This window comes from Cheilinus undulatus, linkage group 8 (assembly GCF_018320785.1).
Source record: "Cheilinus undulatus linkage group 8, ASM1832078v1, whole genome shotgun sequence".
In the NCBI taxonomy this organism is placed as follows: domain Eukaryota; kingdom Metazoa; phylum Chordata; class Actinopteri; order Labriformes; family Labridae; genus Cheilinus; species Cheilinus undulatus.
In genome coordinates, this window is record NC_054872.1 from 41178637 (window position 1) to 41193792 (window position 15156).

Here is a 15156-nt window from a genome sequence, read left to right on the forward strand (position 1 = left end):
ATAAGTAGCCGTGGAATAAAGGTGAATTACAAGGAGGATGTATCTGCTGCCATGTGAAACACTGTTCTCATGTATTTCTCCTGTATTTCCCTTTTCATCAAAAAATTACCAGGCAGCCTAAGCAGAGACCAAATATAATAAAATTGAACACTTATAATCAGCATTTGAATAACAAATTACATCAATGTGGCTAAGCAGTGTGATAGAGACAACGGCGATCTAGTAATCACTGCAACTGTCAGGATTTTTAAGAACTTTTGAGTCTGTGTGAAACCAGTCAGTCCTGCTGCTCAGTGATGGTACCTTCATTTATCTTATCTCAGCAGGTGTTTCTGTTCCGATTCTGTGGGTATTCCCCATGTTTTTACTGGGTGGTCGTGGGAGGATCCTCCCCTGCAGTCTTTTTTTTAGCTTGTGTTTTTGCATGTCTAGTTAATCAGACACAAAGTGACAGAGGTCATTAGTGTACCAGCAGACAATTTCAACAACCTTGAAGCTGATTAGCATTTGATTTCAATACAATAGATCAATTTTGTATCATAAAAGGTGCTGTTTGAAAAGAAGTAGGTACCCATGTTAGATTATAGAGACACAAATACAGTAACAGTGTCTGAATGAAACTACAATATCTAGTTTTATTATTTTAACCGTTATACAGGGAACAAGAAAAGGTCCTATCATCAAGCAGCACAACTTCATAGATTCAGCAAAGTCCTGAAAGAGATTACAAAGAACCAAGAGTTTATTATTTTTATTAACGATGACTGACAAAGTTAAGTGGGTGAATTAACTTGATGATGGAAACAAGATATGAGTTTACTTCAGCGTCCACATTCAGGGGCAAAACTCTGAAAATAAAAATAAGACAGGCAAGGTTAGACACAAAGAGATGCATTTTAAGAATATTATCATCAATCTCTAAAGAGGAAATTAAATGAACTGAAAACAAACCTTTCTTTTGAGGTGGCTGGACACTCACTGTCATATTATGACAGGCTGCGTTTTTCAGAAACATAGACACCATCTCAGAGGCCGTATCCCTCTGACGACCTACAGAGAGGAAGACGAACGAAAATACATGGGTGGGAGCAAACAATACAAAGTATTTAAGTGGTTTCTTAAATTAACCTTCAGAGATATAGGCTTCAGGAGAGCAGGGCACAACTCAGCACTTTTTGGAATAATTTTAAAAAAATCTGAGTTGCATTGATTACACTGTTATAATACCAACATATATTTCTCTGCCACAAGTTTCCCATCATGCCCTTGGGCAGAGTGTTTAGAGTTTTTTCTGTGTTTCATTGAGTTTGGATGTTGCCTGTTGTACAGTGATCCTTCTGGGATTCTTTTTTCATGTTTCTGGTGGGCTGTTGTTTCTGCACCACGAATGAAGTTACCCACTGAGTTAGAGCCATGGATCCCAACCTTTTTTTTCTTAGGGCTCCCCCCTACTCACATCTTAAAAAAGATAAGCCCCACCAGGACCCACTTGGAAAATTATACATCAGTTTTAATTGTTTTCATTGACAAAATCCAAGCAAAACATCCAGGCCTAGGTTAAAAAGTCCAAAATCCAACACTGTTTTCAGTTTGGTTTCTTGTACATTTTTGACTTCACAATGTTGTAAATTTATAATATTACATTTTTTAATTGTATAAATTTTAAAGTCAAAATTTTAATGTCAAAATTAATGTTTTTGTTCCCCCTCAAATTTACATGTAAAATTTCGAAAATCTAGGTTTGTTTTCTTGTAAACATAGACTTTACAATCACAAAAATGTTTATTTTGTCTCCCAAATTTCCTTTTATTGCCCAAAAATCAATAGATCCTCTTAATTTTATTTAAGGTGACCCTAATATATTGTCATTAATTATGTTTGTAATTGTGATTTTAAAAATATGTACATCTAATACTCATCTTAGTTTTGGATTATGCAACTGTAGTTGGATGTAACTGTTTCTGTAACAAAAGTCATCTTCTCGCTGTGAACCAAGAACACTGTTGCTTCCATTTCCTATCAAAACGTACCATACAGCATGTGTCTACTAAGGGAGTCCTCTGAGTCTGTCTCTCGTAGAGGCGGTTCGATTTCCTGCATAACGATGCACTCAGCACAGTTGGCCCATTTGCCGGTCCACAGCAGGCTCCGCCGCTCCTTTTTTCCTGTATCACAAAAACAATGACATATAAGCAAGGCAGCAACAACAGGAATCAGTAGAGGTCAACACAGTTAACTCTTCATGCTCCAAGGCTAATCATTAACAGAGCATACTTTGGTTTCGTGATCATTTTTAAAGTTGATAAGAAAATTAGGACCCTGAAGCCCCTCTTGCATGCTCCCCCTGAAATAGTCTGGGCATTGTCTTGAGGTGGGGTGCATGTGACAACACAAATATCTGAGGACCCAAAACATGAAATAGGCTTTAGAAACAGGCCTTTAAGTGCAAAGTCTGTTGAATGTCCCCAAGAGTGTTGCACAGGCCACAGTTTGGAGGATTCACAGTGAGTAAGTGGGCCCATAAATGATGCAATTCATTTTCAGTTTTAAAGGTTTATTCTGTTGCAATTCAACTGTTAGGGAAGTAACATAAAACACCTTGTTTTGGTAAATGCCATGATATTCATGAGAAGTGAAAGTTTGGCAATATTAACAAAAAGTGAGTCAAACTACAACGGGAAGGCCTCTTCTGTGGGTGTTCAAATCAATAAGTAAAACTGAAAGAGGGCTGAAAACTGCCTTAGCTCAACTTTCAATAGACTGAGTCACTCATCTGCATATAGTTTCACTTCAGATGTCTGTAGCGTGTCCATTTATATGATGAACTGGTGAAATCTGATGAAATGGACACAGAATGGACATAAAGCTCCTTCTGATTTGTATGCATTTTGAAAATTGAGCATAAATGAGCCTTTGACCCTTTTAAAACTGATTTAGACCATATTTTACATGAAGTATCTCAGTGGATGGAACAGCAGGGCTGAAAACATTAAATAGATCTGTGTGTATGAATGACTTGATGCCAACTTGGAGGATGCATGACAAAATGACTTTAAGGCCATTCTGAAGGATAAATTACCATATACAGTGCTTAACAAATTTATTAGACCACCTGTCATATTTGTCTCAGAGACCATCCAGCATCATGAAGTGCTTTAATGCAGACTCTTTCATTTTCAGTGAGCTCTCCACATTTTACCATTTTGAACAGGAATGAGGCATTTCAAACTGAATTCACCTTTTTACACCCAAATTTGAGCTGGCTCACTGGGCTTCTCTGAGAAGTCAGAATTTAATCAAGCATAACATTCAACCACTGAAACTCCTTTTTCTGTTCAGGAATTCAAGTAAATAACTATAATTTGACATATTAATCAAGAAATATTAATGTGCTTTACTATTTTTTCAGTTTTTTTGTAAATCATTACATTTGAAAATTCATGTCTAACAATAATAATTATATTTTAGCATTAAAAATATCATTTGGGTTAAAGAGCTTCTACATATTGGTGTATTAACCATTGCAGAAACATAAAAAATGATTTTGGTAATTACCAATGCTGTTAATTTAGGGCAGCTGTGGTATAAACCTTACTTTGGGTGGTGGTCTAATAAATTTATTAAGCACTGTATGTGTGAGAGAATCTACTGAGATCATAAAGCATTATTACATGGGGATTTAGTTTTGAGTGCTCTGACTGGCACAAAAAGTCCTGATAAACTCATGAATAATGCACATTTGTTGACAAGAGGAAGTTTACAGAATAAGAAAAATGATTTAGAGAACATTATGAGAAGCCAAAAAACCCATATCATTATGTTACAGCAACATTATTGAATTTTATGTAAATATGACTCCACACCTGTATGCACGTTAAACTGTTGCCATGATGTTTACAGTCTATGACCATGTGACCACACTGGAGTGGGGAATTTAATACATACTAGTTAAAATGTTTGCAAGGTCCCAAACTTCCAAAACTTGAAAGAATGGGGAAAATGGAAGGAAAATAATAGCCTTATTTATGACAATGACATTTCAGTACATCTGTTCTAAGATGTTTTTATCACTTTATATTACAATCTGTCCTCTTTATTCAATGTTGGTCCTTCAATTCAGTAACATGCTTCACTCTAGCCAATCAGAATCAAGCAACTGCTCTGGAATGTGTCAGAAAGTTGCTCTATTCAAGACTGTAAACCGACCTCCTCTTAACACAGACACATGTTTAAAGCCAAAAAGAGCACCAGACTGAATATGACTGTTTACAAAAGCAACATGAAATGAATGTATAACATGGTTTTCAATGTTAACAAAAATGAAATAAGTTCAGACCTTTTTTGATATTGCTATTTTTGTTATTTGCTTTTGCAATGTACAAGGCATTTAAGACATTTTGCAAGATGGGGGCTCTGAGAGAAACTAATGCCATATGGAGGTCTCTGGTGTGGCAAATTTTAGGAACCCCTGAGTTTTATGACTTCCTGCACCTGGTCAACTGCTAAACATGAAATAATGGTGACACCTATTATGATAAAGCCAGTGGTTATGTTGCAATCTTTTATGAATATCTTTCCCATTTGCAGACTTGCTGTACAGAGGTGCAACTAGCTTGTGACTGTCTAGAGGGGTCTGGCTGCCAGTGTTAATTTTGGCAGCTATTTTTAATTTTAATCTTAGTTTTAGTCTTAAGATAAAATGTCTTTTACTTTTAGTCCCATTTTAGTCATTTCTACGCTTTTTGGTTTTAGCTGATAAAAATTCAGAAACATTTTAGTCTAGTTTTAGTCCATAAAAAGTCCTCACGTTTTAGTCTTTACTTTTAGTCCAAGCATTTATTTTCTTGCCTAAATCTGGTACTAAACCATGTTAGTGTGTTCTATGCACTCTGCCAACCTGGGGTCCCTGCTTTCTACAGCTGAGAGGCAGAATAGCTACAGCTGCATTGTTTTTTGACAGATTTACTCACAGTGGAGAAATATTGCGGATTCTGAATGTCCGCTGAAAACTACATTATATTTTAGTCTAGTTTTATTCGTCTTGATGAAAACTAAACTTAGTTTTTGTCAGTTTTAGTCATCACGGATCTTTTTTTTGTTTTAGTCTAGTTTTTGTCATGGAAAAAAGGCTGTTGACGAATAGTTTTAGTCATAGTTTAGTCGACAAAATTAACACTGCTCTGGTCTACTTTAATCCCTATGTAACTTTATGGGCAGACTGCTGTTCACTTGAAGGGCTGAACAAACTCTTTGAAATGATGAACTCTTTTTTTTAAAGATTTAATTTTGGGCATTTTTGTGCCTTTATTAGAAAGGGGAGGACAGTGGATAGAGTCCAAAACAGGGTCAAAAGTGGGGAGAGACATGCGGTAAAGAGCCTCAGGCAGGATTCAGACCCGGGCTGCCCACATACACGGGGAGCACCTTAAACCACTAGGCCACCTGCTCCCTAGATGAACTATTTTTGTCCCATTTGACTACTTTTACTTCTGAAAGAGGTACTTCCTCTCTCTTTCCCCAGTTAGTATCAGCCAGGTGAGAGTTATTTTTCTTTTTTGAACTTTTTTATCTTGGTTCACCAGTGGCAATGAAAACTGGGCACTTTGTAAATAACTGGAGAGCGGCAGGCTGCTTCTATGCACGGAGACTCAAACTCAGTCTTATACACAGATGCATACATAGTATTTTTGTGAATTATCATTATTTGCAGTCCTAGATTTGTTTGAGCTGAAAACTCTCCCTAAAGCTATTTTAGTGGTGAGCTTTTCAAGCTGACATCCCAGAAGAGACACATTTGGGGTTTTCCCATCCTGCCAAATATAAAATCCTTGGAAAGTTACTGAATTCTTTTATGCTTAGTTGCTAAGTTAATACCAAAAATTTCCATTTGCATATCTAAGAATAAAATTTCCTTTGGCCATAAACATTACCTATTCATGCCACTTGGGTGTGTGTGGGTTGTTTTTTCCTCCAGTAAATGTAAATGTATATGTAAATTGTTTTTTTATTACCTTTCAGTTCCAAATCCTCTCTGTCAGGACGTATGTGATAGGTCCATGTTTGATTTACACAGTCATCTCCTCTATAAAACAGTAAAACAACATCTCAAACATAAATCTGACCATCTATATTATCTTATTTGATAACATCACACATAAAACATGACAGGACTCTTATTTAAGAACATTATTTCACACTTTTTATGTTTTTTATGTCACTTCTCTACTTCTGTGTTAAAAACCAAGCAAATTTCTTTTCCTTTCATTTCCTTTCTCATATTCTCTTATTTCTGCTTACTGGGTGGTAGTTTCCTGGTGTAGTGTTTGTACTTCTGTGTGTTTTTGCTGCCTCACGTGCGCATGTGTCCAGTCAGCACCAGAGTGTCTTTGGCCGTCTCCTCAATGTTGAACCAAATGTTATCCAGCGCTCTGAACCTCTGGACGTCGGCTTCTCTGTGACTCACCGCTGTTTTAAAGTACCATCGCCCTAGATACTGAACCAGACGCAGACACAGAGATGTGGAAATCAAGAGCGTTGAAGGTGTCAGTTGTACAGGAATGGAACTTTGCCGATGTAAAGCCACAGTTTGCATCAAAGACCACTCACGGAAAGAGCAGAGGGAGTGAGTGGAAAGTGTATTTGTGTAGGAACATGTTCCCTTCGGTGTGCAGTGCTGATGCATATCTTAAACTAATGCATAGAAGAAATAACCAGATCATATACATTCACCAACCACTTCATTAGGTACATCTTTTCAACCGGCCAATAACACAAATACCTAATCAGCCAATTCCATGGCAGAAACCAATGCATTTGGGCATGCAGGCATGATCAAAATGATGTCCTGAAGTTCAAATTGAGCTTCAGGATTGAGAAGAAAGGTGATTTAAACATGTTAAACATGCCATGGTTGCTGGTGTTAGATGGGCTGGTCTGAGTATTTCACAAATGCTAATCCACTAGAATCTTCATACACAACCATCCATAGACAGTTTCACCAATAGGCAAAGATAAAATGGTAAATGCATGTCAAAAATGACATAAGCTGCAGATTTTGGATTTAATTGTCTTTTTTGATGGCACTTAAAAGAGAAACTTGCCAGCTTTTGTCTTTTTAGTGGGCATTTAAGAAGCAGTTTGCAAAAGTTATTATTTCTAAAGGCCAGTTAATGGGCACTATGGCAAATTGCATCTATTTGGAGGGCACGTATGCAGCAATTTGCCAATTTTTGTCCATCTTGAGGGCATTTTAAAGGAAACTTTTTCACTTTGTCTATTTGGAGTGCATTTAAGAGGTAATTTGCAAAGTTTTGTATTTTAAGGTGGCATTTAAAGTCAAACTTCATCAATTTAGAGGTATTTTAAGTAACTCTGGCCAAATTTTGTCTTGTAAGAGGGTGCTTAAGAGGGCGCTTTGCCAAATTTGGTCTTGTTAACAGGCATTAAAGAGGCACTTAGCTAAATTATGTTATTTTAGAGGGCACTTAGGGGGCAATTTGCCAAATTTTGTCTATTAAAAGAGCACTTAAAGGGGCACTTTGCCAAATTTTGTGTTTTTAGAGGGCACTTAAGAGAGCACTTTGCTTAAAGAGGCAATTTGTCAAATTTTGTCCATAGAAGAAACCAAATCAAACGCTGTGGCCTATTATGTCCACGAAGAGGACACCAAAGTAGCCACTTAGACCAAATTTGTCCACTGAGAGAGCACCACAGAGGCCACTTTATCATGTTTATTTTCCATAGGGGCATATTAAGGGCACGTTTGCAGTGATTCTTTGAGGCATCAAGGGGGGCGATTGCACCCTGCCCCACCTCTGAGTCCACCAATGGCTAGGGTCAGATATTGACATAAACAACATGAAAGCCTGCCAGACCATCTACAACCATGGCGTGTTTAAATTCACTTAAATCATCTTTCTTCCCCATTCTAATGCTGGGTTTGAATTTCTCGACCATTGTTGCATGCCTAAATGTATTGGTCTCTGCCACATGATTGGTTGATTAGATTAATGATCAGTTGAGCAGGGTGGATAATAAAGTTTAAATAACATTAACTTTTAAATGAACATATCAAAAATACTAAAATGTGCCAAAAAATACAAAACTCTTCAAGAGATTCATCCAAACAACCTGTATCAAGCCAAAATAATAACATTGTTTGCGTCATAGCATAATTGCTAAAGTCATATATTAAGGATTGCAGAAAATGCAGCACGATGAATCAGCAGCATTAGAAGACTAGTTAGGCAGATATCGCAAATTGGCTAAAAATGACTTTTTAGGCTAACGACATGTACGTAATAACCCTTAGTATGATTTTCCATGTTGTGCCTTATGCATACTGACACGGAAAACAAACTCAAACTTGACTTACCTGCTGGCGGTCGACAGTGTTGACCGGTAACAGATTAGGAAAAGTGCAGGGGACAATGGCCTGATACAGAAAATTAAACAAGGAACAAAAAAACGCCAAAGCTTTGTTCCACATGTCTGCAACCTGAGAGGAAAGACTTAACTCTTGCCTAAAACCACTCCAAATTCAAGTTCAGTTCAAGCACGTCTATGTAAGAGTGTGGGAGTGGGTGAATTATTAACATGGATTGCTGCAAGACCCCTGATATAAAAAGAGGCAATTTATGATTGAAAGTTGGGCCTGATTTAATGTAAAAACTTATCTGTAAACACATTTTCAATAAAATGACTCATCCTTTCACACAGCAAGCTTTACTCATCATCCTAAATCCACTTTAAAGAGGAACTGACTGAAAAACCCGTCTGCATGAAGCACACTGAGTCATCATCAGACTGTAGGAGGTGGTGGTGTTTTTTTTAAAACCACTTCAGCAAAGCAGAGGGTAATTATAGAAAGCTTTTCATGATTTACAAGTAAACTAAAGAGCTGCAACCCCCGCTGCTCATTTGTTTAAGTTCAGTTTGTCCTGAATGAAGAAGACCCACTCCCTATCAGTAAACACACTCTGAATCATTAACTGGCTGTGCTGACTTGTGCAGTTTTCATCATTTTTTAAAAAAAGGAACTTATGATACAAAAAAACATTATTTTCTCTCTAGAACATGAACCATTAAAATTAAAGGATTAACAAAAATGCAATCTACATTTCCCAACCACATATGGTAGCAAATTTAAAAAGCTTTTTCTGCCTGATGAACTGTCCAAAAACCCAGAGATATTCAGTTGTGTGTGTCAGTAAAAGCAGCTGAGGTTAATTTCACTAGCCACACCCAGGCCTGAAACACAGTCATTCACGTCTATCCGTCTGGAGAGGGTTACAAATCATTTCTAAGGCTTTGGGACACTAGCCAACCACGGTGAGAGCCATTATCCACAAACAGAGAAAACTTGGAACAGTGTTGAACCTCCTCAGGAGTGGCTGGCTTTCCAAAATGACTCCAAGAGTGCATCAACCATTCATCCAGAACCCAGAACCACATCTAAAGACCTGCAGGCCTCACTTGACTCAGTTAAGGTCAGAGTTCATGATTCAATAATGAGAAAGAGACTGAGCAAAAATGACATCGATGGGAGAGTTCTAAGGCCAAAGCACTGAACAGAACACAAAGGCTAGCCTCACTTTTGACAAAAAAACCCAACAGCAACAATGACAATAAACATCTTTATGATCCCAAGACTTTTGGGAAAATATTCTGTACATTGTCAAGACAAAAGTTGAGCTTTTTGGAAGGTGCACGTCCCATTACATCCGGAGTAAAACTAACACAGCATTTCATATAAAGATCATACCAGCAGTCAAACATGGTGGTAGTGTGATGGGGTGGGGCTGCTTTGCTGCTTCAAGACCTTAACCACTTGCCATGACTGCATGATTGAACAATGAGTTCTGCTCTCTAACAGAAAACTCTAAAGGAGAGTCTCCCGCCATTAGTTCGAGCTCAAGAGAACTTGGGTTATGCAGCAGAACAAGATCAGAAACAAACCAGTAAGTCAGCCTCTGAATGGCTTAAAAATAAATTGAGGGTTTTGGAGTGGCTTAGTCAAAGTCAAGACTAAAAACTGATTGAGATGCTAATGATCTTAAACAGGCTGCTTATGCTCAAAAACCCTACAATGTGGCTCACTTAAAACAATTCTGCAAAGAAGAGGCGGCTGAAATTCCAGCGATGTTAAAGACTCATGGCCAGTAATCGTAACCTTGCAAAGCAGATGGATATGCCGTTTCCGTGTTTCTCACTGGCGAATCCATCTTGCAACGCTCCCATTTGAACCGGACCGGTTAGAGAGAGACAGGACCAATCAGTGACGAGAGGCAGTACTTTCGGGAGTGGCAGAGTCATGACGTAAGCAAGCAGCGAGAAGAGGCCGGTGTAGATATGGCAGAAGACATTAGCGTGGATGCTGCTAAAGCATCAGTTTTATCAGAAATTGACAACATTTCTCAGTTAAAAGAAGAACAAAGAACAGCAGTGAGTTATTTTCTTTTCAAAATGTCAAAAGTCGTGTTCTGACATGTCTACAGTTGCCATGGTTTGCGTTATGCAGTTCTCTGTGGAGTTTACACCTCAGTAGCGGCTACGTCATGTGATTTGTTGCTCTGATTGGCCCGTAAAGATGTGACAGACAATCCTTTATCCAATCACCCTCCGAGTTTTCTTTCAAAGCCTTCACACATCCATCTGACGTGCCAGGTTACAGTAATCGCTCACTTGCAACTGTTGCCACCAAAGGTGGAACAATCATTATTAGTTTTAGGGGAAAGTTACTTTTTCACATAAGGCCAGGTAGATTTGGATGTTTTTCTTTCCCCTATTAAATGACATCATCATGCGATTGACAGTCCAGGGTGTACCCCACCTCTTGACCAATGACAGCTGGGATAGGCTCCAGGCTCCCCGTAACCCTCAATGGGATAAGCGGTATAAAAAATGCATGGATCATTCAAAAACTGCATTTTGAATTTGCTTAGGTTTTCTTTATCTACCATCAAAATGTGTTTCCTGATATTAAACATTAGAGTATCAGGAGAGGAGGAATACTTTTTCACAGCACTGTACTTATGCCTCTCTGAAGCTGCGTAGTCATTTGCCAGGAAATCACCGTTAGCTAAACGGGTGTGCTGTGAAGTTTGTCCATGTTTTCACCATTGACGCTCTAGGTCAACAGAAAGAAAGTCTAATAGTGACTTTCTGACAGGGGGCATATTGCCACCCATGCTCCCTTCAATAAATGGATCCAACCTTTATATATTTATAAGAATCTACTCTAACCAGGCTATAACTGAGGTTGATTTAATCATGCATTTAAATATACTGTCTTTATAATTGGTTTGGATGGATTTGTCCTGACTTTAAAGATTGAAAACACTTTTATGTTTTAAGGTCTTGTAATTGTTTGATTTATATAAAATATTTCAAAATGACTTAATTTTCAACCTGACAAGGTGCTTTAAATGCAAAATCTCTTCTGTAAACTGAAAAAACCCTCAGTATTTGAAACTGCATGACCCCATAGTCAATGTGTCTTCGCTGACTAACACCTGACATGAAAATGTTTGATTGAGGAAGCCTTGAAATGGTGTGAATTTCAGTTGCATCAACTGAAATTTTCTTCCAGTGCAATATTGTCTTATTTTTTAAAACCTTTAGTCTGAAATAAGACAATTTTGGATAGAAATGTTAGCCAGTCATGATTAATTATCAGCTGTACCATAAAACATCAAATAAAAGCCTATCTTAATTTAAAACCTGCTTTCTTTACTATCCATGTGTTGTTGCATGTTTCAAATACATTTTAAGGTCTTTCCTGTCATTGCTGTTTAAGTTTAGTTTGACAACAATTTAAGGCCTGCTAGGCGTTTATGTTTGTCTCAAGAAAAGACAGGGCTTAAAGGCATTTCATAAATGAAAATGTACAAAAAGCCCCGGCTATCAAGTCAGGTTTTGTGGTAGTATAGATCAGCCAGCACAAGCTAGAAAAGACTAAGTGAAAGTGTGAAAAAGTTGTAGTGAGCTGTCAATTTCAAGCATGAATGTATTTACCTCACATTTCCACAGGGTGGTGTCAAATGACCAGCTTGTTTACCAGAGGTCAGAGAGTCTGCACAGAACTCACCAGAGTCTACATGTTCAGTTGATAACAATTGATCTGAATGACAGATTACTGCAGGTGTTTCAATTTATATTAGCTACACTGGTTGATTAAATCAGGGGTGTCCAAACCCTGGGCCATAGTTGGGATATTTTATCTACAGATAAAATGAAATACAGCCCACATTAGAGTATGGAGATTCTGCTTGGCTATTTTACACTGCTTAGTTTCAACACCAGCTGATGCTGCTGTGTTTATCCTGTAAACGAATATTCTGACAAGGGAAAATATTCATTGTTGTGCTTTTTTCATGTCTTAACTGAGACAACAGTGTGAATGGTTGACACACTGACAACCAAAACTAAAATGATAACCATCAGATAAAGAAAGACAAGAAGAACATGATAGACAACATCACACTGTGGCCTACTATCGTGTGATATTTAAAAGAAATCGCATCACTCTTATCCTTGCTTCCCTCTATTGGCAGCCTGTCATTTTTAGAATTGAATTGGTTGCCCTTTTGGTTTTTACAGATTTTTGCTGCTTTATGTGCATTTTCCACTGTTTTGCCACTTTATGCCCATGTAAGCCACTTCTTATTGACAACTCTGTCCCATTTTGCTGCTTTTCACCCATTTTTGTTTCTTTTCAATCATTTTTGTCACATTTAGTCCTTGTTTGCCACCTCTTTAAGCCAGTTTTTTCCCATGTTGCTTCCTTTTGACAATTTCTGCCTCTTTTCACAATTATGAGATCACTTTCCATTATAGTTGTCTCAATTTTTTCTATTTTTTCGTATGCTGACGTCTGTGCACATCATGACCTAGCTCTGAAGTCTACCATTATTTTCTAAATGTTTTTGTTCAGTCTGCCCATCCACACTGTTAACTTCACCAATAAACAGATTTGTTTTAAGAAAAGGGATTTACATTTTGAAAAAGGCTGTATTTGTACTAAAGCACAAGTAAATACTATTCATGTTTTATTGTTTTGACAAGAGTGGTTATTATTCAGGTCAAAAATAAAATATGGTAATCACGGTTAAACTTTACAGTGGATCTTGATCTTGCTGACCTCCACGGACCATGAGGCTCGGACGATTTTTCCTCATATATCAGCAGATAAAATGAAGTGGAGGCAAAAACAACACCATATCTCTGCTTTTTCTTGGTAGTTTAATCATGTTAATGATGAACAAAGTATCATTTAGTGCCTCACAGAATTTGTTAGACGTATGTAAACTAGAGGGACTTTGGATAAAGCTAAATACTGTTTCTCTGTCTTTACAGGGCCAACACCTTGACATGAGGGCATACAAAGTTGAGGCAGATCCAGGTGGAAAATAATATTTCACTCAATAAAATATGGAAGGCTGTTATGGAAGAAAAATGCAACCCGTAATGCAAACAATAAAAAGCTTGAGCTTTTTGTATTAAAAGTATGGTTCTAAAGTCAGAGAGGGCTTTATAAAAGGATGTCTGGCATAGATTTATTAAATTTAAATGCCTTTTATTGTATTCTTATCTATTTTCAGTTAACATCACTCTGGTGCAATCCAAAGCCGGTCTTTGTTGTTAACAGTTTGGACTTTAAATGAGCCTAAGTGCTACAATAGTGGATTTAAAGTGAATTATTAACTGTAATCTCATATATTTTTGTTCTTTAACATCTTATCCCTGGTGACAGCAGTGTTGGTCGAGGCGTGTGCAGTAGCTCCTTGTTCCCCCTCTCTGATGGCACATCCATCTACGACTCCCCCTTCAGCACTGACACCAGGTCTCCGCTCTCCTTTAGCTCCTTCAGTATGTCCAAACCTCCGATCAGTTCTCCTTTCACGTAGAGCTGGGGGTAGGTTGGCCAGTTAGAATAAGTCTTGAGCCCTTGACGCACCTCTTCATCCTGCAGAATATCAAAGGTGTCATAATCCACCTTGGTTTCGTTTAAAAGCTCCAGTGTCTGCCTGCTGAAGCCACATCTTGCGGCCTCCTTGTTGCCCTTCATGAACAGCATCACCGGGCTCTGGTTGATGAGGGTCTTCAGGCGGTGCTCCAGGGTCACAGCCTTCGGGCAGGTGTTCTCCAGCTCTCCAGACTCAGCCAGCTCCTTCACTATGTCCAGTCCTCCCACCAGCTCTCCATTGGCATACAGCTGAGGATAGGTAGGCCAGTTTGAGTAGGTCTTCAGCCCCTGTCGGACCTCCTCATCGGACAGGATGTCAAAGCTGCCGAATTGGATGTTGTGCGTCTTGAGGAGAGCCACTATCTGTCTGCTGAAGCCGCAGCGAGGCTCCTGTGGGGAGCCTTTCATGAAAAGCATGCATGGAGCCGCGTTGATAAGCTTCTTCAGCCGCTGGTTCAAATCTGTGACGCTATTTTCTGCCGCTCCACCCGGGCTACCAGTGACTGCCAAGCGGGCTACCTTCTTAGTCAGCTCCGGAGCGTTAGCCCCGTCCAGACGATCAACTTTCTCCCCTCCCTTGAAGAAAAGGAAAGTGGGAACGGCGGTTATTTCATACTTCTCCGACACCTCAGGCACCTCTTCCGCCTCTAGCTTCACAAACGTGGTGTGACCGTGTTCCTTCGCCAGCTCCGCCATCACTCCGTTCATCTGCTCGCACTGAGAAGCCCACGCCGCCTGAAAATGCACCACGGTCAGGCATTTTCCTGCTTTGGCTAAGAAATCTTCAAACTGCTGCTGGGTCGTTGCCTCCACGAGATTCGCCATTTTTCTTTCCTTCTATGCTGCACTTCTGGTGTAGCTTGACGTCACATCCATGATATCATAGATGTGTTAATATAGATCAAACCTTCCCTGCGCAGGCGCCATTTTGGAGGGGTATGGCCGAAAGTCGAAATGAATGCAAGTCTGACGGCAGGAGGTCTATCCACTTTTGAAAACATATTCATAACTCACTGAATCGACACCTATTTATGGACCAAATCACTTGCTAATGAAACCTATGGTTTCATATAAAAAAACAATCTAATATTAAGTAGACTGCTACGGTTCTCAACAGTAGTCTATTTGTTGATGTACAAATGATTGCTTGAGAAACTATATCTGTTTGAAATAGAATAATCTCTAAAATA

At 38.7% G+C, this 15156-nt stretch overlaps 2 protein-coding genes across 3 annotated transcripts; both read right to left on the reverse strand.

The window, feature by feature from the left end:
• Nucleotides 1-611: 611 nt before the first annotated feature.
• On the reverse strand, nucleotides 612-8586 carry apom (apolipoprotein M). 2 transcript variants are annotated; one of them, XM_041794182.1, is made up of 7 exons: nucleotides 8375-8586; nucleotides 6354-6493; nucleotides 6012-6082; nucleotides 2031-2165; nucleotides 952-1050; nucleotides 821-848; nucleotides 612-714 (listed from the first exon to the last, which is right to left on the reverse strand). In XM_041794182.1, exons 1-6 carry the CDS (start codon nucleotides 8486-8488, stop codon nucleotides 835-837), a joined length of 573 nt encoding a protein of 190 aa, XP_041650116.1. In that variant the 5' UTR covers nucleotides 8489-8586; the 3' UTR covers nucleotides 612-714; nucleotides 821-834. The 2 variants fall into 2 exon arrangements, with proteins under 2 accessions (XP_041650116.1, XP_041650115.1); XM_041794181.1 differs by lacking the exon at nucleotides 612-714 and having other exon boundaries at nucleotides 755-848; nucleotides 8375-8585.
• A 4639-nt stretch (nucleotides 8587-13225) lies between these two features.
• Nucleotides 13226-14806, reverse strand: glrx3 (glutaredoxin 3). The gene has a single exon (XM_041792654.1). It carries the CDS (start codon nucleotides 14789-14791, stop codon nucleotides 13814-13816), a length of 978 nt encoding a protein of 325 aa, XP_041648588.1. The 5' UTR covers nucleotides 14792-14806; the 3' UTR covers nucleotides 13226-13813.
• Nucleotides 14807-15156: the final 350 nt, after the last annotated feature.

Bases quoted from the DNA above. Each gene is read 5' to 3' on its own strand.
- apom (XM_041794182.1), bottom strand. From the start codon at position 8,488: ATGTGGAACAAAGCTTTGGCGTTTTTTTGTTCCTTGTTTAATTTTCTG. The intron at 6,494-8,374 runs GTAAGTCAAGTT...CGTCTGGTTCAG, and splicing joins ACACTGTCGACCGCCAGCAG to TATCTAGGGCGATGGTACTT. The intron at 6,083-6,353 runs GTGAGGCAGCAA...ACTGTTTTATAG, and splicing joins CTGACTGGACACATGCGCAC to AGGAGATGACTGTGTAAATC.
- glrx3 (XM_041792654.1), bottom strand. From the start codon at position 14,791: ATGGCGAATCTCGTGGAGGCAACGACCCAGCAGCAGTTTGAAGATTTC.